A 26,395-nucleotide genomic window follows, 5' to 3' on the forward strand; every position below is an offset into this window, starting at 1 on the left:
CCTCTATCAAAAAAATATCTCCTCTGTTCTGGGGGTCTGTGTGGATCTGCTAGAATCGTAACTGCACTCTGGCCCGCTCTTTTACTGCTGCCTGGCAGTTAACGATTGTAAAGCGAGCCAGTCATACACGCGCACACGCACTCACGGGTTACTGCAGAGCCACGGCGCCCCCAAGTGGATTTCAGCGGTTGCGTGCAGGAGGAGGGATCAGAGCTCGTCGCTGGGGCTGGACCGGGACAGGGGAGCGAACGGACGGCTCTTCTGCGGAAAGTAAAAGCGCGTCCAGGGCTTTATTTCCATTTTCTCCTCCCGTATCCCCCTTTTCTCTCTTCGAAGTCCCTCTAGCTGAGATGAGGAGATAATCATCTGAGGATCTGCTGCGCACGAGTTTTCAAGTTGTCAAGAGTTCAGGTAAGAGGTGCTTTTACGCACGACAATGTGCCAATCTCGTTCTCTCTTCCCCCATTTTCATCTGTCTGTCTGTGTCTGCCTTCAGACTTTGTTCAGCGGGAATTATTGTAACTCAGCATTCATCCCTGGTCGAAACACTTGTCAGACAAACTGCTGCGAGAACTAACTGATGGACACACAACTTCTTTGAATTCTACAAAACTTGTTCTCAAGACAAAATTGAAGTTCTCAGTCACTGAAGATGTGGGTTCCACCGGTCGTGCTGCTTTGTCTGTATTTGCAATTGCATGACCTGAACCCGTGCAGGGACGCGCAGGGCTGGTAGGACTGCCACTTACCCCCCTGGCCTGGATGGGCACGGGAGAGGAGTGGGAACATCTGCTGGAGCCTCTCCTCTAGGGAGTGCTGCTTCTAGGACGCTAGAGGGCGCCAAAGCTTGGTGCTCATAGAAATACCACAGAGTGGGGAGCCACTGTGTACTGCAAAACACCGATTTAATGGCCTCAGATTTGCAGGTGTCAGTAATCTACAGGCTGTCCGAGCGTATGTAGGTGAGAGTCAACGTCTAAAAAAAAGACTTTTCTGTTTGTCAAAGTACTGAGACCTTTTTTTTCACAGAGCTGCGTGAAATCATTTTAATTTGAACAGCATAATTAATCAAAATTTCATTGGAAGTACAACATGGCCGACTGCTTTTTTTTTTTTTTTTTTTAGAACTGCAGGAAGATAGAATATTAGGTAATGTGTCAAAATACCATTCTGAATATAATATTGTGGAGCTGCATGAATGTCCTGCTAGCATGGTCCACTTCTACAGACCCACTCCCATCATTTGCATGGGGATGTCACAAAAATGAAGCATCTGTCAAATGAAGTGCAATGACATCATATTTTTGATGTTTTCTCCAGAGGAATGTGAGTACTTCTACTCATCCAGGTGTTAGCGGTGGTGGGCAGGGTGCAGCAGAGGCTAGCAGACCTGATGCAGAACATGCTTAGTTGAATCCTTGACAAGAACATAGAGTGACGGTCAGACAGGTACTGAAGCACCTGCAGACCCCTTTTCTCTTTTTTCTGCTCCTGCCTGGAGTATCGGTGTGAGGGCACCCTATAAATGTGAAAATGTTGTTAGTTACTTATTCACTCAAATGATAATGTCCTTCAAGCAAGTCCTGCATTTCATAGCAAGCCGCATTCATGTAGAAACATGTGTCAAGCACTTAGAGGCAAAGGGCCAATGAAGACCCAAAGCCTTCAGTCCTGGCGCACCCTTGCAGGGGGAGATGAAACCTCTGGAGGGCAGCAAACTGAGGCCTTGTGGAACTGTGTGGTTTAAAACCAAAATATGAGAATACAACATTTTCTCCGCTCTGCTGAGAAGTCTGTTCTTTTTAACATCATCACCAAAAGGAATGTTATCCATGTAATGATTGTTTTGACAAGATAATAATGTGTTTTAAGACTTAACGTATAATAAAAATGAGATTCATCCAATCAAACTGTATAAAAAGTGACCTGCTGGTTTGTTTCTAGTTTTAATTCTGCAAACATGCAAAAATGATGTAGCACAACTATGAGGAGCCATGTTCAATTCACATATGATTCCCTCCTATTACATAACCCCGAGGCCGCCATTTTCTTCCCCTGGCAACACTCAGTTGATTGTATTTCACATGATTCCCCTCAAACTGATACCAGCTGTTGAATCCAGACTGATGAATTAGTTGAATTACTATGTGGGTCATGCTGGCAGTTAGACATCGAGGACAAAAGCACGTGTGGAACGACGAGGCTACGCTGCTGTCAAATGAAAAAGCTTATTTATTAATTTCTGGAGGAAAGTAAAGGATTTTTCTCAAGCACTGTTCTTGAATGCAATGTGATGAGTATTTGCATTTTCTGGGACTTTGTCCTTTTTTCTCCACAACTTTTATCTGAAGCTACCAGTTTCTGAAGCCAAGATTTTTGATGGAAAACGGAAAAAAAAACCTGGGCGGCCCAGTGGAGCAGTGGTCCTCACTGTGGCCCCCCAGCAAGAAGGTTCTGGGTTTGAGTCTTTCTGGGTGGAGTCTGCATGTTCTCCCTGTTCCTGCTGGGTTCTCTCTGGTACTCCAGCTTCCTCCACAGTCCAAAGACATCAAGAGGGGACCAGGTTAATCCAGACTCTAAATTGACCGTAGGCGTGGCTGGGAGAGCAGGAGAGGAGGGAGAAGATGGAGGGATGGATGGATGATGGATGGATGATGGATGGATGGATGGATGATGGATGGATGGATGGATGGAAGGATGGATGGATGGATGGATGGATGGATGATGGATGGATGGATGGATGATGGATGGATGATGGATGGATGGATGGATGATGGATGGATGGATGGATGGAAGGATGGATGGATGGATGGATGGATGATGGATGGATGGATGGATGGATGGATGATGGATGGATGATGGATGGATGGATGGATGATGGATGGATGGATGATGGATGGATGATGGATGGATGGATGGATGATGGATGGATGGATGGATGATGGATGGATGATGGATGGATGGATGATGGATGGATGATGGATGGATGGATGATGGATGGATGATGGATGGATGATGGATGATGGATGGATGATGGGTGGATGGATGGATGATGGATGGATGATGGATGATTTATGAATGGATGGATGATGGATGGATGGATGATGGATGATGGATGGATGGATGATGGATGGATGATGGATGGATGGATGATGGATGGATGGATGATGGATGGATGATGGATGGATGATGGGTGGATGGATGGATGATGGATGGATGATGGATGATTTATGAATGGATGGATGATGGATGATTTATGAATGGATGGATGATGGATGGATGATGGATGATTTATGAATGGATGGATGATGGATGGATGATGGATGATTTATGAATGGATGGATGGATGGATGATGGATGGATGATGGATGATTTATGAATGGATGGATGGATGGATGATGGATGATTTATGAATGGATGGATGGATGGATGATGGATGGATGATGGATGATTTATGAATGGATGGATGGATGGATGATGGATGGATGATGGATGATTTATGAATGGATGGATGATGGATGGATGATGGATGATTTATGAATGGATGGATGATGGATGATTTATGAATGGATGGATGATGGATGGATGGAACAGGACAAACCTGATGAAGATTACTTTTAATTTTAAAGCCTGTCAACTTTGTTATCAGAGTCACTTGACCAACCGTTGGAGGTCAGAAGCTGAAGGACTGGACACTTCCAACCAAAACAAGATCATGTACAATGTGTACTTTTACTTTTCAAATTCAAGTATATATCTACTTTTACTTGTGCAGCATTTTTCGATGCAGAATTTTACTATCACTAGAGTACTACTTTACGTGGGTATGAATTGTGTAGTTGCTTCACTTCTGCTTGTTTTAAACAGTAAATTTATTTTCTATGTCTTTCTACTTCCCAGACTTTGTGTCTTTTCTTTTTTCTTTTTCTTTACATGTTCCACCATCTTCATGGTATTTAATGTTTCAAAGGGAGAAAAACCTAAACTAAATAAGTGTGTTAACTCGGGTGTGTGTTCTGTGTGTTGGACAGGAGAAGAGCAAGATGCTGGGGTTAGAGGTCATCGCGCTGTGCCTTATTTTTGGGGCCTTGACCCATGGCCAGACACCAGAGTGCAGCAGTAAGTCTGAACCCTGGAGAGCCTCAGCAGCATGTTGTGTTGTCAATCTTAACACAGCTCCAGTGACACAACATGGAAAATTGTACATTTCTGTGGAGGAGGTTTTATATGTGGAATTTTGTGTTCCCTCCAGAGAAGAACGAATGTCCCATAGATGTGTACTTCACCATTGACACGTCTGAGACCATCGCCCTGCTGGAGCCGCCCCCCGGATCGCTGGTGGAGAGCATCAAGGTCCCTACTTCTCTGCTCTGCCGGTCATGTGATCATTTCTGTTGTGCAGGTTCGCTGCATCGCTCATTTTTTGCTCTCCGGTGTTTCTGGCCGTTGCTTTAGACCTTCACCGAGCGCTTTGTCGAGCGTTTAGAAGATATTGAAATCAGAGGAACTGTGAAGATCAACTGGAACATTGGTGGACTCCACTTCTCCCAGACGCAGAAGCTGATCACCCCCATCGGGCCCAAGAGCGCCTTCATCTCTGTAAGCCACTCCCTCACCACAGAGTCGCCTCAAGTTAGAGGTCATGTAGTTTGGTCAGTTTGAGTTGTGGGTGTTTAGAAAAGAGTAAAAGAAAAGAGTCGTTAGTTTGTTTAACTTAGCTCGCATGAGTTTATTCTAACTCCCTATTGTGTACTTAAATACAGTAACCTTCAGTTCTATCACACCAGAATCTAAAATTCAAAACAATTTAAATATTGAAAATCTGTATCTACATTAAGTTAATTTAATTACCAACATCATCAACGTAACTGTGTTTTGAATGTTTTTAGTTTATCAAAATCAAGTATAATTTTTATTTTACAAACCGTAAAAGTTCTCTTGAATGACTTTTCACTCTATGGAGAGATAAAAAAAAAAAATCCTACGTTGTTTTTTAATGCCGAGGGGAAAAAAAACATGCTAATTTTCTCATGTACCCTTTTTTGCTTGCAAGTCACAACTGAAGGTAGCAGTGCCTGTTAGCTTAGCTCAGGTGCTGCCCACTCTGCCCAACCTGTAATCACATTTTTGGCTGTTCCCAGGGGGTCAGGAATATCCGTTACCTGGGTAAGGGTACCTACATAGACTGTGCCCTCAACAGGATGACCCAGGAAATCCTGAAGTCACCCTCATACCCTAGAGCACTTCGATTTGCGGTGGTGATCACCGATGGCCATGTGACTGGAGAACTGTGCGGAGGTATAAAAGTGGCAGCAGAAAAGGCACGTGAAGAAGGCATCCGCGTGTTTGTGGTGGCCGCATCCAAGAATGTGGATGAGATTGGCCTGACAGAGATCGCCAACTCTCCAGCAACTGTCTTCAGGAGGAACTTCACGGCCATCGATCTGGGCTCTGGTCGAGCTGTGGTCCAGATGGAAACCATTGACCGCATCATCAAGACAATGGTAACACACTAACTTACACACACAGTCACACACAAGTAAACATGAAACTGCTCTGACGCTGTCTTTCTTTTGTCTTCACAGCAACATCAAGCATATGTGGAGGTGAGCTGGCACAAAGACCTGGTGATCAAAGGTGTCTCGACAACAGCTGATTCACATGGCAGCATGACTGACTTTCCTCTCCGTTTCCTTTACAACAGTGTCACAAAGTGTCGTGTCTGGAGACACCAGGACCTCCCGGTCCACCAGGTCACAGAGGACAAAAAGTGAGGTTTGCACACGTGTTCACACTTAAAAATTTGACACTGTTGTCACTCTCATCCTCTCCCATTTTCTCCTTTTTCAGGGAGCTAAAGGAGACAATGGCGAAGCAGGTCCGAAGGGAGAAAAAGGTCGCCCAGGAGACCCAGGTATTGAAGGTCCCATTGGTCAGCCTGGTATCAAGGTACGACAGCATGCTTCCACCTACCTATTATTCATCGCACCACTGACAAACATTCAAGTTGCATAGGTAATAGATAGATAGATAGATAGATAGATAGATAGATAGATAGATAGATAGATAGATAGATAGATAGATAGATAGATAGATAGATAGATGGATAGATGATAGATGATAGATAGATAGATGATAGATGATAGATGATAGATAGATAGATAGATAGATAGATAGATAGATGGATAGATGATAGATAGATAGATGATAGATAGATAGAGAGATAGATGGATAGATAGATAGATAGATAGATAGATAGATGATAGATAGATAGATGATAGATGGATAGAGAGATAGATAGATAGATAGATAGATAGATGATAGATGATAGATAGATAGATAGATGGATAGATAGATAGATAGATAGATAGATGATAGATCGATAGATAGATAGATGATAGATGATAGATAGATGGATAGATGATAGATAGATAGATAGATGATAGATAGATAGATAGATAGATGATAGATAGATAGATAGATAGATAGATAGATAGATAGATAGATAGATAGATAGATGATAGATAGATAGATGATAGATGGATAGAGAGATAGATGGATAGATAGATAGATAGATAGATAGATGATAGATGATAGATAGATAGATGGATAGATAGATAGATGATAGATAGATAGATAGATAGATGATAGATAGATAGATAGATAGATGGATAGATGATAGATAGATGATAGATAGATAGATAGATAGATGATAGATAGATAGATAGATGGATAGATGATAGATAGATGATAGATAGATAGATAGATGGATAGATGATAGATAGATGATAGATAGATAGATAGATGGATAGATGATAGATAGATAGATAGATAGATGATAGATAGATGATAGATAGATGATAGATAGATGGATAGATAGATAGATAGATAGATAGATAGATAGATAGATAGATAGATAGATAGATAGATAGATAGATAGATAGATAGATAGATGGATAGATAGATATTATACATATTGTAACACTCTCCTTTTTCTTTCCACCTCACTGTAGGGAGAACCAGGTTTCAAAGGCGACAAGGTGAGGCATCGGTCTGGGGTTATGATGATTTAATTTTCTTTTAGATTGTGAGTTTTAAGTAAATGATAAATTATTTTTTTATCTCTAATTCTTAAACTGGGGTACAACGTGGACTTGAATTACCCTGGCATGTGCACATTTCAGACACCCCCAATAGACTTAGCACTGTGCACAGGTTCCACAAGTCCCATTTCATAAGTCAAAGAGCAAAAACAACACATTTCTGGACTGACAAAGTGACAAACCTTACAATGTCCCAGCTTAAGGAGTTGTTTTTTAATATTTTTTTAATTTATGGTCACCGTTCCACAGGCATACTTCTTGCTGCTGGTTAATTTGTTTGATATGTGACAAAAAATCTGAACAAAAAGAAAGTCTGATTACAACCAGCTGCAGGCTGTAAGGGATGCACCACCACCACCACCTGCTGTTCCAGTGGTGGACACAGAAGTCGTCACTTCAAGTGGCCCAACTAAGAAACTGCGCATGTAAACACATATGTAGGTACAACAGAGGATATGCCAAAGGAATCTGTAGTATTCCAGGCAGGATGAATCCCAGTATATCCAGTTGCTCCTGGGTTGAAAAATTAAGAAATTCCCAACTCTCCAAACCATCTAGCACTATGTTTGCTAAAGCTAGCATTATTGGTAGCAGTGTACCACCTGCCAAGCCATGAGTAGCGTTAGCATTGGTGCGCATTGCCCATTGTTTTTTGGTGAAGTATGAGCTCATACTTCGTTTCTGTACAAATACAGCAAAATATAAAATGTCTTAAGAGTTAGTTGTCTGTGGAAGGGGATGGGATACACAGCAGAGGGAGGCACAGGAACCGCCATTCTGATCTGAATGTCTTTACGGATAATTGCACCAACAGGCAGTGATAGTTCATCCTCTTTTTCTCCACAGGGAGAGATCGGAACTCAAGGAAAAAAGGTAGGTCTTCCTTTTCCACGATTCATAAGATAAGATAACACAAGACGATTCTTTGTTAGTCCCAAAACTGGGAAATTCACTGAAAATTCCTTCAACCACTGGGCATTCTGGTTTGGATTGATCACAATTTCTTCCTCTTGTTGTTCATCAGGGTGCGGCCGGTATCCCAGGACGCAATGGGACAGATGGCCAGAAGGTAGGAACCACGTTACGCTGAACTTTGAGGTTGACTTTTGTGTTCAGGTCTTGTTAACAGCGGGCCGTCCTTCTGCCATTTAACAGTTTTCTTTATCGTCTCACACCAGGGTAAAATTGGACGGATTGGTGCTCCTGGCTGCAAAGGAGACCCAGGCGACAGAGTACGACATTGAACTCAAACATTAGTGCATGCACATACAGGTGTGTTGTAGCCTCATGGTATGTGTTTGACGGTTTACAGGGTCCCGATGGTCACCCTGGAGACATTGGTGAACGTGGAGCAGGTGGAGCTGGCGGAGAGAAGGTATACAGTCTCTGCTTAAAAAAAACTCAAGCTATCATCAGCCTCCTTCCAACAAATGGTTGAGCTCTTCATTTGTCTGTAGGGAGATCCTGGACGACCTGGAAGGCCTGGTCCACCAGGCAACACTGGAGGCCCTGGACCAAAGGTAAACTGGAATTGCATCTATTCAATTACAGGAATGACCCAGTAGTAGTTTAGACATAACATTGATAGGCTCACCTCTGGTACTCTGTTCACAGGGAGAAAGAGGAAGTCCTGGATCGCCTGGTCTTCCTGGACTGAAGGGCAACCCCGTAAGCAGAAATACATTCAAACACACATTCACGTAGAGCAAGTTTCACCTGTGTGTTGTGTTTCTCAGGGACTCCCCGGACTTCCAGGAGCCGACGGAGAGGAAGTAAGAATATCTGAGTCATGCATGATGGAATATTCAGATTTTCCCGTCTTTGTGTTGCTTACAGCACTGGCTCTTATCTTCTAGGGGAGAAGAGGAGACTACGGGCGCAAGGGTGACAAAGGTGGAAGAGGAACTAAAGGAGAAAAGGTAGGACTTTGCTGTTGCAATGGCTAAAGTTTACTGTTTGTTTTTCAGTGTAATTTCACTGTGACACCTCATTCCACTAATAGGAGACTCATTATCCTGTGTTTTTCAGGGTGAAATGGGGTCTGAGGGGTTGAGAGGGCTTCCAGGTGAATCAGGAGGCAAGGGAGCAAAGGTGAGACTACCTGTATCACCTCTACAAACGCCATCTGTTTTCATACAAATACACACAATCATCTTTTCTGATGCACATGCATGACAGAGAAGCAACCAAGTGCATCAGCTGGAATCATTCATGTACACATTTACACGCTGAAAGCTTGCCTCCACACGGCTGTGCAGTTCAGCCGCATCCACGCCTGACAAAGTCTCATTCAAGTTTCTTTCCTCTTAACAGGGAGACAATGGTCTGCCAGGGCCCAGGGGACCACCAGGGATACCAGGAGAAGCTGGGAGAAATGTAAGTCTCACGTCACATTCAGGTGCCTGGCACACACACCTGTACAGTCTTGCTTCCTTTAATACTGTTTGTATAATAGGGTACAAGAGGTGACCCTGGTGACGCTGGACCAAGAGGAGAGCCTGGAATAGCCGGGCCAAAGGTGTGTGTCTGTTTGTTGCTATAACATCCGCTTTGGTCTGGCAATCGATCTTCATACGTCTCTTGATCACTGCTGTGCTATGTTGTTTGACTGTTTGATGCGCCTCTACTCAGGGAGATCCTGGAAGACCTGGCTTCAGCTATCCTGGGCCAAGAGGACCATCGGTAATGCAGACATGCACACACTGTCCTCATGTTTGCTAGCTGAGACAGACTTAGCTGACGAGACTTCCTCTGGTATACTGTAGGGTGAACGAGGGGGGAAGGGGAACCGTGGACCTCGTGGTAGCAGAGGAGACTGTGGGCAAAAGGGTGAGCCTGGCGTTAAAGGACCTGATGGAGAGCCAGTGAGTAACACTTGGATGCACACTGCCGCTGAAGCTTCAGGTACGTGTATAGAGTCGCTACATATCACTAAATGCTCTGTTCATAACAGGGTGATCCAGGGTCTCAGGGTGAACCAGGGTTAAGAGGATCCAGAGGAGATTCCGGAGGCGATGTAAGTACACTAGATGGAGTCATCAAAGATACAGCAGCTCTCCATCACTATCGCAGTGCAGGTAGGACAAGCTAACCAAACTTGTGAGAGTGGGATTTTATTTTGTTTTTTTCTTCTACAGGGAGGTCCTGGCCCCGAAGGAGACCCCGGCCTCACTGTAAAAACATCTCACCTAACTACTGATCAACTCAGCCTCCAGTGAAGCATCCAGACAGGATTGTGGTAAATGTGTTGTTTGTATCTTTCTGCAGGAATGTGATGTCATGACCTACATCAGGGAAACATGTGGCTGCTGTGGTGAGTTGTCATTTTTTGATGCGAATATGCTCTGATTGGCTGTTCGATCCTTATTTTCTGTGTTTTTGTCTGCAGACTGTGAGAAGCGGTGTGGAGCCCTAGATATTGTGTTTGTGATTGACAGCTCAGAGTCAGTGGGTCTTACCAACTTCACCTTGGAGAAGAACTTTGTCATCAACACCATCAACAGACTGGGATCCCTGGCTAAAGACCCCCAGTCGGAGACAGGTTGTCACCATGTGACATCAGATGTGTCAAAAAGCTCCCAGCCGGAGCTTCTATAACCATGATTATTTTTGTTCTCAGGCACAAGGGTGGGAATCGTTCAGTACAGTCACAATGGAACGTTCCAGGCCATCCGTCTCGATGATCCCAAGATCGATTCGCTCACTTCTTTTAAGGTCTCGTACGCGAACACACAAACACACACACACACACACATACACACACACACACACACACACACACACACACACACACATTGGCATTGACATTGCATTGACTTACATTCTTCTCCTGGAGACTTACCCTCCCCCCATCCATCCCCATCCACCCTAACCCTAACCCAAACCTTAGACCAACCGTAACCCAGTCCGTTTACCCTAGTTTTTGTTTCCATTATGGAAAGTTGCATTTTGACCCCATAAGAGTCAGAAATGAAAGGAAATAATCACAACAACACAAAATGGGTCTGTTCCTCAGGATGTTCGCGGCAAACCAAACCCCCGGAGATTTTTGTCACGTTCACAGGTCATCTGACATGTAATATGCCCTCAAGTATGTAATTCTACATAAACAAAGGACATCAGCTGATGATGCAGTCCTTCCATGTGGTGAAAACCACCTCTGATTGTAATCTGAGTGATCATCCATTATTTGGACAGTAGGTTTTATCATGAGCATGAATCCAAAATACAATCAAAATGATTTCCAGAAGCCAGAAATATCTCACATGGTCTCAAGGAATCCAAAAAAAAAAAGTCTACATGTTTAGAAACGTAGAACATCTTAAGGCCACACTACATGATCCTCCATTTCTGTACTTTTTCCTTGGCAGGGTTCCACATCATGGTCATTTTTCACCCATTCATACCAAAATGTCGGGAATGTGACAAAAGCTCCATTATTCGCCAACACGTGTGCTCATATGTTGTTTTGCAATCAGGATGCAGTGAAGCGCTTGGAGTGGATCGCTGGAGGAACATGGACTCCATCTGCTCTGAAGTTTGCCTATGACCACCTGATCAGAGACAGCCGCAGGGCCAAAGCAAACGTCACTGTCGTGGTCATCACTGATGGGCGCTTCGACCCCAAGGATGATGACTCGCTGCTCACCTATCTCTGCAGGTGCCGGGCTCTGGGATCCAATCAGGGAATTGTAAGATCCCTTTATCTGAAAACAAGGTTGTTTATTTGTGTGTGTTTGTGTATGTGTGTGTGTATGTGTGTGTGTGTGTGTGTGTGTGTGTGTGTGTGTGCGCGTGCGTGCGTGTGTGAGCAGCGATCCCAATGTTGACGTGAGTGCCATCGGAATTGGAGACATGTTTGACCAGATTGAGGAGAATGAGATTCTGAAAAGCATTGCGTGCCAGAGAGACGGCAGGGTGCTGGGTATGAAGCGCTTTGCAGACCTGATGGCCGACGAGTTCATCGACAAGATCGAGACTGTGCTCTGCCCAGGTACTGTCACTCATCAGAGACCCATGGTAGGTGTCCAGCGTTTTCATGGTGGAAAATGACGACCTGTTTCTGTCTCTATCTCAGATCCCATTACTGTGTGCCCTGACCTCCCATGTAAGACAGGTAAGCTTTATTTTGTACAATATTAACATTCCGGTCGTGTTCTTCTCCATTTTTTGTTTCAGCACGTTGGTGTGGGTAAGCGACATTATTAAGGCGTCAATATGCTTAAAACAATGTGCTTATCAGAACATCAGACAAATATCTGAAACTCTGTTTTTTCACATCTTTCAGATGCCAGAATTAACTCATTAAACTAAAACTAAAAATCAAAAAAGCACTCACACTTGACACAGCCTTTTACTTGATGCGTGCGAATAGAAAACTAGAAGAGGAATTTTTCTTGTTTACAAAATGTCTTCTGTCCCTTCCTGTGACCCCAAGCACAAGTGCCCCCGAGGAAAATGCCCACCAGTCCTAAGTTGTAGAATTGTTCAACTTGTTGAGACTGGGAATTAAGAGTGATCGGGTCACAGGTGGACAGCTCCGGTGTGAACAAGTGTGATCACTTGAGGGTGCACTGAGATCTGTTCACTCAGATTCCACTGAGAGGTGGCCTTGGCCACACTGAAGGAGTGCATCACTAGTTGATGTCTGTTGTTTATGTAGAAATACATTCTTGCCACCCAATTTTATGATTACCCCCTCTTATTCTCTTCATATCTGGCTGAATGTCGGGTTAAGTGTCACCGCGCCGCTTGCTATCCTGTTACAAGTCAACCTAGACCACCAAGAACAGGGGTGTCCAAACTGGTCCAGTAAGGGCCGTGTGGCTGCAGGTTTTCATTCCAACTCAGCAAAAGCAACACCTGATTCTACTTAAATCAACTCATGTGTCCACACAGCTCATTTGTTGGATCAGGTGTTGCTTTTGCTGAGTTGGAATGAAAACCTGCAGCCACACGGCCCTTACTGGACCAGAATTGAAATGTTGCTTAATGACAGTCCACAGTAAAAAAAAAAAAATGAACAGGATATGGATCTTGCACAATTTGAGTGACAGAGTTTATAGGTTTTTATTTGTTTATTGAGTGGGGAACGACGTTCTGATCACAAGTGCTCACTGAGGACACGTTTTAGGGGTGAACTCCACTTGCAACTCTTCACTTGGTAGTGGCTCCCTCAGGATGCATCTCCATGCTGGGTCTGACTGTATGACCTATTTTAGATGTGTTGAAAGGACACTTTGTAAGAAGTCGTGTGTTTGAAGCATACTGACGCCTTTAAGCCTTTAGGAGAATAAATGTTGTTGCTTGAAGTCATTATGCCTGCAGCATTTTTATTTTTATTATTCAGCTTTGTAGTTAGATCCTCTTGGCAACGACGTACCTAACCGTGACTGACAGGCCAACACCAGATCAAACTTACAATTAAGCGTCACCTTGCTGTACCTGCGGCGTCATTGTTGGCTGTTTTGATGCGTCGTGTTTGTGGGACCAAGCCCACAATGTCCGACCACTTGTTGCAGGAAGGGTCTTCTCTTCAGGGCAGGCCCCTGTCCGCTGGGAGCCACTGGCTGAGGAAGGCAGCCCCTCAATGGTCCCAACCTCTTTGGAGGGTGTGGCCACCCTGCTGAACGGTCTGAGTGAGCAGCAGTATGGGGTTGGTGTGGCGACCATGGCGTACACAGCCCAGCGAGCCAAACTGGCCCAGGGAGTGGACCGGCAGCAGTGGACCCAACTGTTCATCGACTCCTTCAAATATGTCTATGGGGACATAATGGGAGACCCAGAAAGAGCCATAGGACTCTGCTAATGCTACTACGCTAACCATGCTACCTCGTCTGCTAATAGCTAATGAGCTTACTGCTGGACAGAGAATTGATTTATAAACACTGTGGGCATTTTTAACTCTTGATGGTGCAATAGACACCTGGGCTGATGCAAACAAACGCATGATATGACGCTGATCCTGATCCTGTCATAAGCTTTCCATGTAGCTACGGAATGTGATGGTCCGCAAGTCAAAATAAGGTTCCAGAATTCTCCCTTTATTCATAGACTATTCATTCATAACCATACATGGGGGCTATCTCTCCAAAAACTAGCATGAAATATGTTACATATAATTTCCTCCGAACATTTTCCGTCCACATAGAGGATGTCATTCGTGTGTGTAGAGCTAGTCATGCTGTTCCTGAGTACCGTGGCTCTCTGATGAAGCCTCATTTCCACTGTGAATCACGGGCTGAATCACTCTGATGACTTTACACATATGTATTTTTTGATGTTTTGCACATATCCATGGTTACGGCCTTTCATTTTCCCCTATGCGCTGTGAATGATTCATGTCGTTGAAAAGGCCATTACATGTGGAAACTATCTGTTTTTCTATGTATATCTCACTATACTGTATATGAGTCAGATGATGTGGAAGTTTGGTCAATTGACTTTGGCACTGAGAGTGAAGAAATAATTGTCAAGTAGTTTTTAAAAAACAGGTTTATCGTGCCGAATGTGGCCTTGATCAGTGCATGGTTTTGCATGCGGCTTAGCTTGTAAAGTTGGATGACAAGAGGAAGGTTGTGACTGTGCGGCTTTAACCACATCTCACAGTATCATGTTAGCTCTGTGACTGCAACTTGCTGATGTAAATTACTTTTTGTATGAAATTAAATGTATTCATGTTTCGATACTGTCATCTCAAAAAGTAAATAAAACGGTGGAGCAAACTAGAGTAGTGCTTCCGTGATGAGGCCATGATACCTCTGGTTGATGAAATCCTAAAACTGGACTCCGACTGGCATGTATGGAAGCTGGCATGTTAAAGTACATGTTGTGCTGACTTTCCCCTCCGAGCATCTGTGTTCAAGCTGTAGCTCAATGAAAACCATAGCTGACTGAAGAGGTAACGTCTATGTGTGTATTCTAGAACCTGCTGTAGCCAGCTGTGTGCAGCGGCCAGTGGATGTGGTCTTCCTATTGGACGGTTCAGAGAGGATGGGACTGGAGAACCATCGCCGGGCCAAAGAGTTCATTGAGAACATAGCGCGACGCCTCAACCTGGCCAAAGGCCAATCAGATGAGAGGAATGCTCGTATTGCTTTATTGCAATATGGCAGCCCAGCAGAACAGAGAGTGGAGTTCCCGCTTACACACAATCTGACGGTGATCTCTGATTCGTTGGCCAGAGTGACCTACATGGACTCCTCTTCTGCTCTGGGCAACGCCATAATCCATGCAGTCAACAACCTGGTTTATCAATCAGGTCCACAGGTATGAACACACACACACACACACACTAACTGGTGACTGCCAGAGAGTGCTGCATGAATGATGCGTTTTTGTTAGCCAGCCTGAAAGTTAACCAGAACAAACCAGGATTTTTATATTGGATTTTTATATTATAACCCCCCACCCCCACCCCCAAAAAAAAGAATTCTGTGCCAAACAAAAGTTTTTTACATTTTAGCTCAGAAGATAATCTTCATGAATGTACTAGACTCTGAAGATGCTTTGAAGTGTAAATGCAGTTATTTAGTGAGCTCGTGCTCTGAACAAACTACACCAGACACATGACTTTGTCACCACAACTGGCTTCATGTGTACGAAATCCTCTCTCCCCTCCCATGAACCAGTCCACCATCCAGTCCCCCATCAAGCTGGCTTGCTCTCCCTGCCTCCCCTCCCATGAACCAGTCCACCATCCAGTCCCCCATCAAGCTGGCTTGCTCTCCCTGCCTCCCCTTCCATGAACCAGTCTACCATCCAGTCCCCCATCAAGCTGGCTTGCTCTCCCTGCCTCCCCTTCCATGAACCAGTCTACCATCCAGTCCTCCATCAAGCTGGCTTGCTCTCCTTGCCTCCCCTTCCATGAACCAGTCTACCATCCAGTCCCCCATCAAGCTGGCTTGCTCTCCCTGCCTCCCCTTCCATGAACCAGTCTACCATCCAGTCCCCCATCAAGCTGGCTTGCTCTCCCTGCCTCCCCTTCCATGAACCAGTCCACCATCCAGTCCTCCATCAAGCTGGCTTGCTCTCCCTGCCTCCCCTTCCATGAACCAGTCTACCATCCAGTCCCCCATCAAGCTGGCTTGCTCTCCTTGCCTCCCCTTCCATGAACCAGTCTACCATCCAGTCCCCCATCAAGCTGGCTTGCTCTCCCTGCCTCCCCTCCCATGAACCAGTCTACCATCCAGTCCCCCATCAAGCTGGCTTTCTCTCCCTGCCTCCCCTTCCATGAACCAGTCTACCATCCAGTCCCCCATCAAGCTGGCTTGCTCTCCCTGCCTCCCCTTCCATGAACCAGTCTACCATCCAGTCCCCCATCAAGCTGGCTTGCTCTCCCTGCCTCCCCTTCCATGAACCAGTCCACCATCCAGTCCTCCATCAAGCTGGCTTGCTCTCCCTGCCTCCCCTTCCATGAACCAGTCTACCATCCAGTCCCCCATCAAGCTGGCTTGCTCTCCCTGCCTCCCCTTCCATGAACCAGTCTACCATCCAGTCCCCCATCAAGCTGGCTTGCTCTCCCTGCCTCCCCTCCCATGAACCAGTCTACCATCCAGTCCCCCATCAAGCTGGCTTTCTCTCCCTGCCTCCCCTCCCATGAACCAGTCCACCATCCAGTCCCCCATCAAGCTGGCTTGCTCTCCCTGCCTCCCCTTCCATGAACCAGTCTACCATCCAGTCCCCCATCAAGCTGGCTTGCTCTCCCTGCCTCCCCTTCCAGAAGCTTCCTTCTTCAACTGTTATTAACATTTCCATGTTTCCTTCATTCTGTGTTATAAACTGTTTTCTTGTCTGTAACAACATCTCCTGCACGTCTGTCCGTCCTGGTGAGGGATCCTCCTCCCCTCCTCACCCTCTGTCCCTCCTGGTGAGGGATCCCTCCTCTTTTGCTCACCCTGAGGTTTCTCAGATTTTTCCCTGTTAAAGGTTTTCTATGGAGTTTCTCCTCAGTCGATGTGAGGGTCTGAGGACAGAGGATGTTGTTATGATGCCATGAACCCTTTGAGACAAACTGGTGGTGAAAACGGGCTATACCAATAAAATTGCCTTGCCTTGCCTTGCCTTGCCTCTCTACTTGCATTTAGCCACTGGCATACGGGCATATTGTTAGCATATTTTATGTCATATAGTAAAATTGTAAGACATCCTAAGTTCATGTGGCCCACAGACCTTATTTCAGACATTTAACCAAAACCCTCAGACTTGGAGACAAGGGACCGTTCAACAATGCCAACTTAGTTACATGTTTTAGGACTCATTTCTGTGCCTTTCTGTTAGCAATGCTGCCAGGAAACCTGAGTCAGAGGGCTTTGGTGGAATAGTTTGATTGCTTTTTAGAAAGAACAGCGAAGAGGACAGACCCAACTCTCAGGGTCTTCTCTAAATCCTTTGCCACAAATAGACACACAAGATAATATCTGATCCATGTTCCAAGAAACACCTGTCCTCTCAACATTCTGACACAAAATGAGATTTTCCTGGTCGACTGAGAAGAAAATGAATGTAAATGATGTAGTTACTTTGTTTGACAACTTAATGGTATAATCCAAGAGGTCATTGCTCCCAGCCAGCAAATTGCCTGACACAAACAGTTGCCTCCCTTAAAACCACACATACTATCTTTACACTAAATATTAGACTGAACAAAAATGTAAAATGTTCATTGAAAGTGCAGGTAGACTCACGTTTTTAACCTTTGGACAGAGCCAGGTTAGCTACCTTCCCCTGCTTCCTCCCTGCTATATGCTAAGCTAAGCTAAGCTAAGCTATACTTGCTCCTGGCTATTGTTTGCTATTAAATACAAGATCATACAAGGTGGGATGAAATGTTTCTCAACCAGGAGTCTCTGGACCTTTAGTGGTCCGTGGTGTAATTGCAAGGGATCTGTGAAAAAATATCTTTTAAAACAGAACCTATGACATTTATAGAAATAGGATTATGTTATTCAGATGCCACTGAGAACTTTATCTATCTCACCTACAGAGTACATGACTTATTTTTCTCTCATTCCATGTTTCCCACGTTTATTCATCTTGCTGTTATCAGTCTCCTCATCAGTCCTTTAATTTGTCACGGTGTGTTTTTTTTTTGCAGGGTAACCGATTAGCTCGCCGAAACGCTGAGCTGGCCTTTGTGTTCATCACTGATGGCATCACATCCACTGAGCAGCTGGATGAAGGCGTGTCCTCAATGAAGCGCGCTGAGGGGGTTCCCATGGTGATTGCCATGGGAAGCGACGCAGATGATGAGGTGCTGCGGAAGATTTCGCTAGGGGACATGTCAGCCGTCTTCAAAGGAGATGACTACACCATGCTGAGCAAGCCCTCGTTCTTTGAGCGCTTTGTACGCTGGATATGCTAGTGGGGAACTGTTAGCACTCTATGCCATAGAATTAGAATGCATAGAATGAAAGAAGGACCTCCTCCTTCCACGTAAACAAACACATAGAGACGCCAAACAAAGTGCATCTTCATTACTGGATGTAAGGCACTGAGAAGCTACGTATCCCAATGTTTTGAGTGAAGATTCTTCTAGAAAGTCTTAAAAGCCCCCCCCAAAAAATCCATGTACACAGCCAATCTACCACTACTATTTTGTTCTCTTCATTCTAACTCTATGGTCAGCGCTCCCAACCAAAGACACTCATAAGGTATCCCAGAGCAAAGTTGTATGATTATTGAATGTGTATGGAAAAAAATTGTAGGCTTTATTTTGTTGTTTTCTGTTGAGTTTTGGTTTGCAGAAAATGCTCTCCTCCTCCCTCTCCTCCTCCCTCTCTTCCTCCCTCTCGTCCTCCCTCCCTCTCTCTCCATACCGCCTCACAAGTCAGTATTTACATAAATGGTGCTAAGGCAAAAATAAAAGGACAGAGCCATTTGCATGGTTTTTACATAATTTTATACTGTTGTTGCTGTAGTTTGTCCAGATGGATATAAATTGTCCCACAAAATGCCCCAGGATCAGTCCCATAAAATTATTCAGATGCACACATACACACGCATGCACACACAAGCACACACAAGCACACAAAATCACACATACACACGCATGCACACACAAACAATCACACAAACATGCACACACACTCACACACAAGCACACACATGCACACTAATTGAATAATGTATGTACTTTCACACACATGAAACGGAAGGGTCTGTAAACATGAAGTCTGAATAAAGCCTATTGTGGTGAACCCCACTCCGTCTGTGTGCAACCTGTCTTCTGAGTCTCGGTGTGTCTTTGCTCCTCGTCATTGTTGAGCTCCCAGCCTCTTAAACTGAAGCTAGCAGTTTTCAATTTGCATCGATGTAACAGAGCTCTTAGCTGCCAGTCAATTGTCTGACAGTGTTTCATGTCTACATTGCACGATGTTTGCACAGTGACGGTCTTCTAGCGCCAGACCGCTGTCCTGCAGGGAGCCAGGAGCTGTGGTCTGAGGCCGGGCCGTCGGTCTTGTTGTGTTCTGTTGCTGTGGCGCTCCAGAAAGCAGTTCAGTTTGGGTTACATGAAGTCAACTCAAACAAAACGACTTGGGATGCTCCTCAGCCCCTCGGCGCTTCTCTCCCTGGCTGTTTCACGGGAGAGTTTCAATGCGGTTCCAGCATCACGCCAAAGAGCCTCCAAGCACATGAGAGTCAATCCCAGTGCATCTGACATCATCAGTAATACAACACCGGTCAGGGCCGACCCTGGCGATGAGACTGAGGGAAGGGGATCTCCTGAATTTTTAGTAAAAGAAAAGAGGTTGAATATGAATGAAAAGGTTGTGTTTTGCCCTTGAAACAATGCACTCAGTACCAAAGCACAGCTTCTCAGTGCAGTCGCACAGAGCAGCGCTGTGATTCGCCCACTGGTCTGATTTCACTGCAGTCTGACTGCCTGTCGCATCACCTTCCTCCCATCACACACGATGGATGAACGAGGCGGGCCCCGAGAAAGCATCTGGTCTATTCGGGGGTTTCATTTTATCAAAGGCATTTTCTTTTTCTTTTTTTTTCTTTTTCTTTTTACATTGTCATTAATTTCTCAGGAAATATCGCAGTTCTTTGTGGAAAGAACCAAAGAACCAAGATGTTTCATTGATGAATCTGTTCGTGTTCAGGGTTAGTGCGGAGTGCAAGCGGCAAATATGCCAAATGACCATTGTTCTCAGTCTCAGTGTTCAGTAGATTGCTGCTTAATCATATGTTTAATAGATATTAGTTTGGTATATTGGTGCACTTTCACTCTCAGGAGCAGCTTCCAAAGGTGCTGCAGGCGCCATTAACCGGAATTGTAACGTTTCAGCTTCTGCAGTGCTGTTTTATCCTGTGACGTTTGGAAAATGGACGTTTAATGAGTTAAAATAACGCATCCATAAAATCAGTAAATTGCCTATGAAATTCTGAAACTGGTGTGTTTGTTGAGTAATATTACTGTTCTCTAGTTGCCTGTCATAGCACATCAATATTTTCTTTTATTAAAGGATCTTTAAATTCATTTGTACATATTTTCTATTTATCTATTTATCATGTATCTTAGTATGGTTCAATAGCATTCAAGGTCTGGATAAATCCAGTTACATTTTCATGGTAGTTTTACTGATTCAAAAGTTCCTTTTTGGATTTCTTTTTGATTTAATTGGGCTTTTTCTCTTTGTCGCAGTGATAAATTCAGGGGAGCTCGTTGATGTTCATGTTGGCAGGAAAAGTTGCAGTTTGTTGGGATTCAGCTCCAAGCTTCCGCGGACCTCTGGAGGCGGCGGACGTGGATGGAACCTGACGCAGTGCCTCAGGTCGTTGGTCATCTTTTCAGGCTGGACTGCGGTTTATTCGTGAGCCTGAAATGCACCAAATCGCTCAAATGAATGTTTATCACGCACACATACAATTAGTTTCTCAACGACATGACTTCCTCTGCGGTTGGCTTCTTTTCTTGAAACGACTGAATGTTTTTTGGACTTCAAACGGAAGTGACGTACATAACCTAGTGTATGTCGTGACGTCGTAGGGCTCTCCTGCCATGGAACCCTGAAGTCGGCATTCCTCGGCGCTGCAAGAGTTCACATGATTGAGGGAGACCTACTGCGTGTTTCGAGGCACCTTCCTGGAACGCATGAATTGCGGTTTTCGAGGCGAGCACTTCCCGGAAACCAGTCAGCGTGACGTGGGTGTGCGGACTTTGGATTCAACCAAAAGGTAAGAGACGGCGAGAAATAGCGGCTCAACAAATGTCCAAGAGCTGACATTCATGCCCGCTTCGAACCAGCGACGTTCAGCTGGGGGGCGGTTATGGACTTTATATGTTTTGGAAAAATGAGATTTGTATAAAATAATTTTGGCCTTTAGCTCTCAGAGTGCAAGAGTTCAGAATCACGAGCAGAGAAAGTTGGTGTATTGTTGATGTTCCTCCGTAATGAAATACACACACTTGATGTTGTGTTTGTATGCACTCAAACAGTGGCGTCTCTGCAGCGGTGTGTTTGAGTCAGTCATGCACAAGAATTTAATTGCATGAAAACTCTGTGTGCGTGTGTGTGTGCGTGCGTGTGTGTGTGCGTGCGTGCGTGTGTGTGTGTGTGTGTGTGTTCAGGCGTGCTCCAGCGCTGCTGACATGGAGGGGGAGCCCCTGTCTGCCCTGTGTACTCCTGCTCTGGTGGTGGATCTTGATAAAGTAAAGATAAATGCTCAGCGTATGATTGACCGCTGTGAGTCGCTGGGAGTCAGGCTCCGCCCTCACATGAAGACCCACAAAACTCTGTAAGAACACACACACACACACACACACACACACACACACACACGGTCTTGCACACTGAAGGACTTCTCCAGCACTCAGGAAGTACAGCTGCTGCTGTACATGTCGTGTACTTCAACAGTAAAATGTCTTCAGACCTGGATAAGAGAGAGTTTGTGCATCAGAACGTTTCATGAATGAGTCTCCCTGCTCAGTACATTCAGACACGTCAGCCGCGTGCTCATCACCTCTGTCTTTGCTTAGTGAGTGTGCCGACATAATGACTGGCGGATCGCGGCGATGCATCGTGGTTTCCACCCTAGCAGAGGCCTGTTTCTACGCCGACCATGGATTTGACGACATCCTCTATGCTTATTGTCTCCCATTTGACAAGGTGCTCTCTCTCGTCGCACTGATGCCCACAGTTCCCAGACGCTTGTGCAATCTTATACATTTACATTGGGGAAGCGGGTGTCCTGAAACGACCTTGATTTGCAAGTACACGCTCAAAGGAAATGTGGGGGCCTGTCACAGCTGCATTTCATTTGAACTCCAGATGTTGGTGTAGCAACTCCACAAGTCTGCTGGAAAACAAAATTGCCAAATGACTATAAATAAGAACTCTGGTTTCTTGGTTTGATGCAGATGCAAAGATATGACAGAGACTCTCTGCACAGTCTGCAAATGTGCAACACCAATGTTCTGTAACTGAAGTGGAAACACTTGAAGTGAGCATGCAAGTAGAACCATGATATCTTCCACAATGAGATTTAAAAACAATAAAACCAAATGTCCAGCGGTGGTCTTGACTGCTCATCCTGGCCCAGCTGTCACTGGGTGAGGGATGTGGTCACCCTGGACAGGGCACAGGGCCCACACACACACACACACACAGGCACACTCACTCTCACGCCTACAGAGTCTCTAATTAACCTAACATGAATGTGTTTGGCTTGTGGAACTGGAGAGAACCCGCACAGACACAGGGAGAACATGCAATCGCCACCTGGCTGTCAGACGTGAACCCGCAACCTTCCTGCCGCAAGGTGGCAGTGCTCAAACCACTTTTTTAGAAACCAAAATGCTGTCATTCTTGCAGCGATGCCATCAGAGAATCACCGTCTTGTTACGTCACAGTGGAAAATCAACCATGTGGATTAGTTCAGCAGGCAACAGAAGAAGACTTCTGCTTGTGTTATTGGGTCCATGCTTCCACGCAGTTCTCCAAACACTGCTCTCACTCACCTGGGTTTCGCTGCAGGTGGAACGTTGCGCCGCCTTGTCAGAGAGGCTGGATCTCTTCCAGGTTTTACTGGATCATCCTGATGCTCTGGAACAGCTGAAGAAGCGACCGCTGAGAGATGGGCGGATGTGGCGTGTCTGGTTGAAGCTCGACTGCGGTAACGGAAGAGGTAACCAGGCGTCTTCAGCTGCTGAGCTGGCGAGCTGGAGCACCTGCTGATCATCGTCTTTCTCTTTGTCATAGCTGGTGTTCTGCATTCAGAACCTGAGGCACTCATATTGGCGCGAGCCATCGCTGAGACAGCAGGGGTGCAGCTAACAGGAGTGTATGCCCACTGTGGGAACACCTACAGCTGCAGTGGAGTGCAACAAATACACGCCGTCGCCCAGGAAACTACCAGCTTCACTCTCCAGTTCATGGAAAAGTAGGAGAAACTTTGCATTTCAAACCATATTTTTAGTTTCCTGCTTGGTACGGAGCAGTGAAGCGGAGATTCTTGGTCCCCCCTCCTGCCAATATAAGCTTCTTTGCAACACAAAATTCTTGCTTAATCTTAGTTCCTGTGCCGGAATTGTAGGAGAAAGAACGATGAACTCAACTCATCAACTTTTCCCTCAGAGACCTGCTGACTGCTAGTTAGCTTAGCACAATGAACAGTAGTGGATGGGCAGGATAGCTTACCTCCATCAAAAGTCACAAATATGATTTTCTAAAAATCATTCTTTGTCCTGATTAATAGAACTGGGATTGTGTATAACATCACTACAAAATCATTTCAAATTAAGAGCAATTTTAAAATCAAACTACTCAACAGAACTACTTTCCTGGCGTGGCGCAGCCATTTGATGCAGCACCTCAAAATTCTGTCCAACAAATCGCATATTGCTAATGCCTAGCATAGCAACAGTGCTAATCATGGCATCGTATTCAACTGGACTCTTTTACGTCTCTCTCTCTCACACACACACACACACACACACGTGTGTGTTTACATATTGTATACACATTAAAGTACAACTGAAGAAGCCTTGGCTGAGAGGAGGAACATCCTCAAGGAAACTGAAAAGGTCCAGTGCACGTCTGAGTTTGATACCCTTCATTTCATTTTTCTCTTTTTGGAGCTGGTGTTTTTGTGGACTCCTGAACTGTCTTGGAAGCAGCACTTACGGCTTCATGGCTTTTCATGGAGGTACGCTAACCTGCCCAGGCACTACTATTCACTGTGCTAAGCTAACTGGTGGTCAGCTGGTCTCTGAGGGTCTCAGCTCCCTAATGCAGCACAGAGGAGAGACGGGGATCCATCTTTTCTTGTCTGGCTCTGGGGAGGATGGACAATAATTGTATTTCTCAAAAAGTTGGCATGACTCAAATTTTCTCTCTCAAGTCATTTAGCTTCTTTATGTTAAAAACTCAGGTTTCTCTGGTTTTGTTTTCTGGCAGATTGAAGGCTGTTGGAATCACATGTAAGTCCAGCATCGGCTCCACTCCCTCCTGTAGTCACCCGGTCAAAGACATGGCCCGACTCAGCGAGGTGCACCCAGGGAACTATGTCTTCTATGGTACGAGCAGGTCCCTGAGCCGGTGTGAGCGCTCCGTCCTGAGTCTCATAGCCCCTTTTGTTTGCTTCAAGATGTGCAGCAGTCGCTGATCGGCTCCTGCAGGCTGGAGGAGGTGGCTGTGCGGGTTTTGACCAGAGTCATCGGCCACTGCCCTCACAGGAACCAGCTCCTGATCGACTGTGGATGGACAGGTTTAAGGTGCAACTCTTGCTCACCTAGTTTTATATCTGTGTCCCGTGTTTTTCGCAGGTATCATTTGAGGCTGAAGTTTATAGATTAAGTTATGCTCGTGGCACCGTTATCGACATGTCATAGACAAAACCTGTCTCTTGTTCTAAACTTTGCTCTGAAATAACCTTATGTTTTGTTGCTGCTCCTTTCAGTCTGGACGGAGGGGGGAAACTTCCCACAGGATACGCTGTGATTGAAGGGCATCCAGACCTCAAGTAAGGATATTTACTTCTCCAGATTCTCAGTACAAAACTTAAATGTAACTGAGTTCTGATGTGAGACATTTTCCCCCCAGGTTGTTGTCCATGACCCAGGAGCACGGAAGAGTGGAGGCCGTCTCAGGACAGCTGGATTACAGCAAGTTCCCCCTGGGCTGTCTGCTCACTCTGATCCCCTACCATGTTAGTGCACTTCCATGTGTGTGCCACTTTTACTGTGTCCATGTCCCTCTCTTCTCACTCCCTCTGTTGACATTCTGCAGGCGTGTGCAACAGCAATGATGCACCCCGTGTATCATGTGCACTCTGAGGGCCGTCTGCTGGGGAAGTGGACGCCCACCCGAGGGTGGTGACAACACTCTCACCTGCCCTCCAGAGACGAAACAGAGCACACAGAGTGGTGGACAGCAGTGGTGGAGAAATGTCCTCCTTTATGTACCAATAAAGACAAAAAGTCCATGTCAGAAAAGCATCGGTTGTCCATATCAGAAGTCTGGATGCATTCAGAACAACTGAATAATAAGATCTCACACTTTTGAATGAAGACACACACGCAGCCTTTAAATGTCTACATAAATTAATATTTCAGAATTTTGTTTCCTATCAGTACAGAAGTGTCACCTTTCATTCCATGTGGGAGCGGATGTGTATTCATAATGGAAGTATGAGCTAAGGCCAGTCTCTCTCGCCAGCACCACGTCTGTATGTCCCAGTGTGACGTTAAAACGACACTGAAGCGCCGGTGCTGCTGGTTTATGAGGGACTTCTGCACAACTGAGGACCGTGCTGAACAACCGTCACCTCCACAAACGTGCATCTCTTTTCATGATTTATCTCTGGACGTGTTCTCCCGTGTTTTTGAACGGACTCGCGTTGACGAGAAGCTTCCTCTGAGTGTCCCACTGCTACGATTTATTCTACGTGTTGAGTCCCTATTCTCTTTTTCATAATCACACATTTTTGGACATTTGTGAACAGAAGCTGACAGATGAAACATAGCACATGGGCTTCGATTAGGATGTAACATTAAATATAATTTCACCATATAACTGGACCACAGTTTTGTGTTATTTTTAGTGGCAGTATTCCCTGCATGTGTTCAGTGTTGTACAGACACTAAACCAAAATGCTGGCAGAAGAGTAGAGCGGCAGGTACAGAGAAGATGAGCATTTCAGCTGTCAGAGCTCCAGGATTCATTCAGTTCTTAACTTTTACTGTTTAATGTGACACAAGGTCGCGCAATTTTGCTTCGATTCATTGATAAAGTTCATTTCGTTTTGTCACAGTCTTAAAATAATTGCCTGAATTGACCTCTTTTTTT

The 26,395-nt window shown here is 45.2% G+C and overlaps 2 protein-coding genes across 3 annotated transcripts; both read left to right on the forward strand.

The window, feature by feature from the left end:
• Window positions 1-212: 212 nt before the first annotated feature.
• Window positions 213-19,319, forward strand: col6a2 (collagen, type VI, alpha 2). 2 transcript variants are annotated; one of them, XM_086202941.1, is made up of 32 exons: window positions 216-411; window positions 4,032-4,119; window positions 4,253-4,353; window positions 4,456-4,599; window positions 5,142-5,504; window positions 5,586-5,606; window positions 5,705-5,770; window positions 5,851-5,949; window positions 7,014-7,040; window positions 7,950-7,976; window positions 8,128-8,172; window positions 8,282-8,335; window positions 8,416-8,478; window positions 8,561-8,623; window positions 8,718-8,771; window positions 8,840-8,875; window positions 8,960-9,022; window positions 9,132-9,194; window positions 9,417-9,479; window positions 9,559-9,621; window positions 9,735-9,785; window positions 9,869-9,967; window positions 10,057-10,119; window positions 10,241-10,276; window positions 10,371-10,416; window positions 10,492-10,644; window positions 10,723-10,817; window positions 11,582-11,763; window positions 11,918-12,096; window positions 12,181-12,219; window positions 15,028-15,371; window positions 18,199-19,319. In XM_086202941.1, exons 2-32 carry the CDS (start codon window positions 4,044-4,046, stop codon window positions 18,463-18,465), a joined length of 3,045 nt encoding a protein of 1,014 aa, XP_086059067.1. In that variant the 5' UTR covers window positions 216-411; window positions 4,032-4,043; the 3' UTR covers window positions 18,466-19,319. The 2 variants fall into 2 exon arrangements, with proteins under 2 accessions (XP_086059068.1, XP_086059067.1); XM_086202942.1 differs by lacking the exons at window positions 15,028-15,371; window positions 18,199-19,319 and adding an exon at window positions 13,625-14,820 and having other exon boundaries at window positions 213-411.
• A 1,749-nt stretch (window positions 19,320-21,068) lies between these two features.
• On the forward strand, window positions 21,069-26,105 carry LOC147261077 (D-serine dehydratase). The gene is made up of 10 exons (XM_086202945.1): window positions 21,069-21,284; window positions 21,679-21,845; window positions 22,087-22,216; window positions 23,084-23,234; window positions 23,309-23,489; window positions 24,506-24,624; window positions 24,696-24,822; window positions 25,008-25,070; window positions 25,151-25,256; window positions 25,337-26,105. Exons 2-10 carry the CDS (start codon window positions 21,700-21,702, stop codon window positions 25,424-25,426), a joined length of 1,113 nt encoding a protein of 370 aa, XP_086059071.1. The 5' UTR covers window positions 21,069-21,284; window positions 21,679-21,699; the 3' UTR covers window positions 25,427-26,105.
• Window positions 26,106-26,395: the final 290 nt, after the last annotated feature.

Source organism: Aulostomus chinensis, chromosome 5 (genome assembly GCF_037954235.1).
Source record: "Aulostomus chinensis isolate RoL2024-O1b breed Wild chromosome 5, RoL_Achi_v1.0, whole genome shotgun sequence".
In the NCBI taxonomy this organism is placed as follows: Eukaryota; Metazoa; Chordata; class Actinopteri; order Syngnathiformes; family Aulostomidae; genus Aulostomus; species Aulostomus chinensis.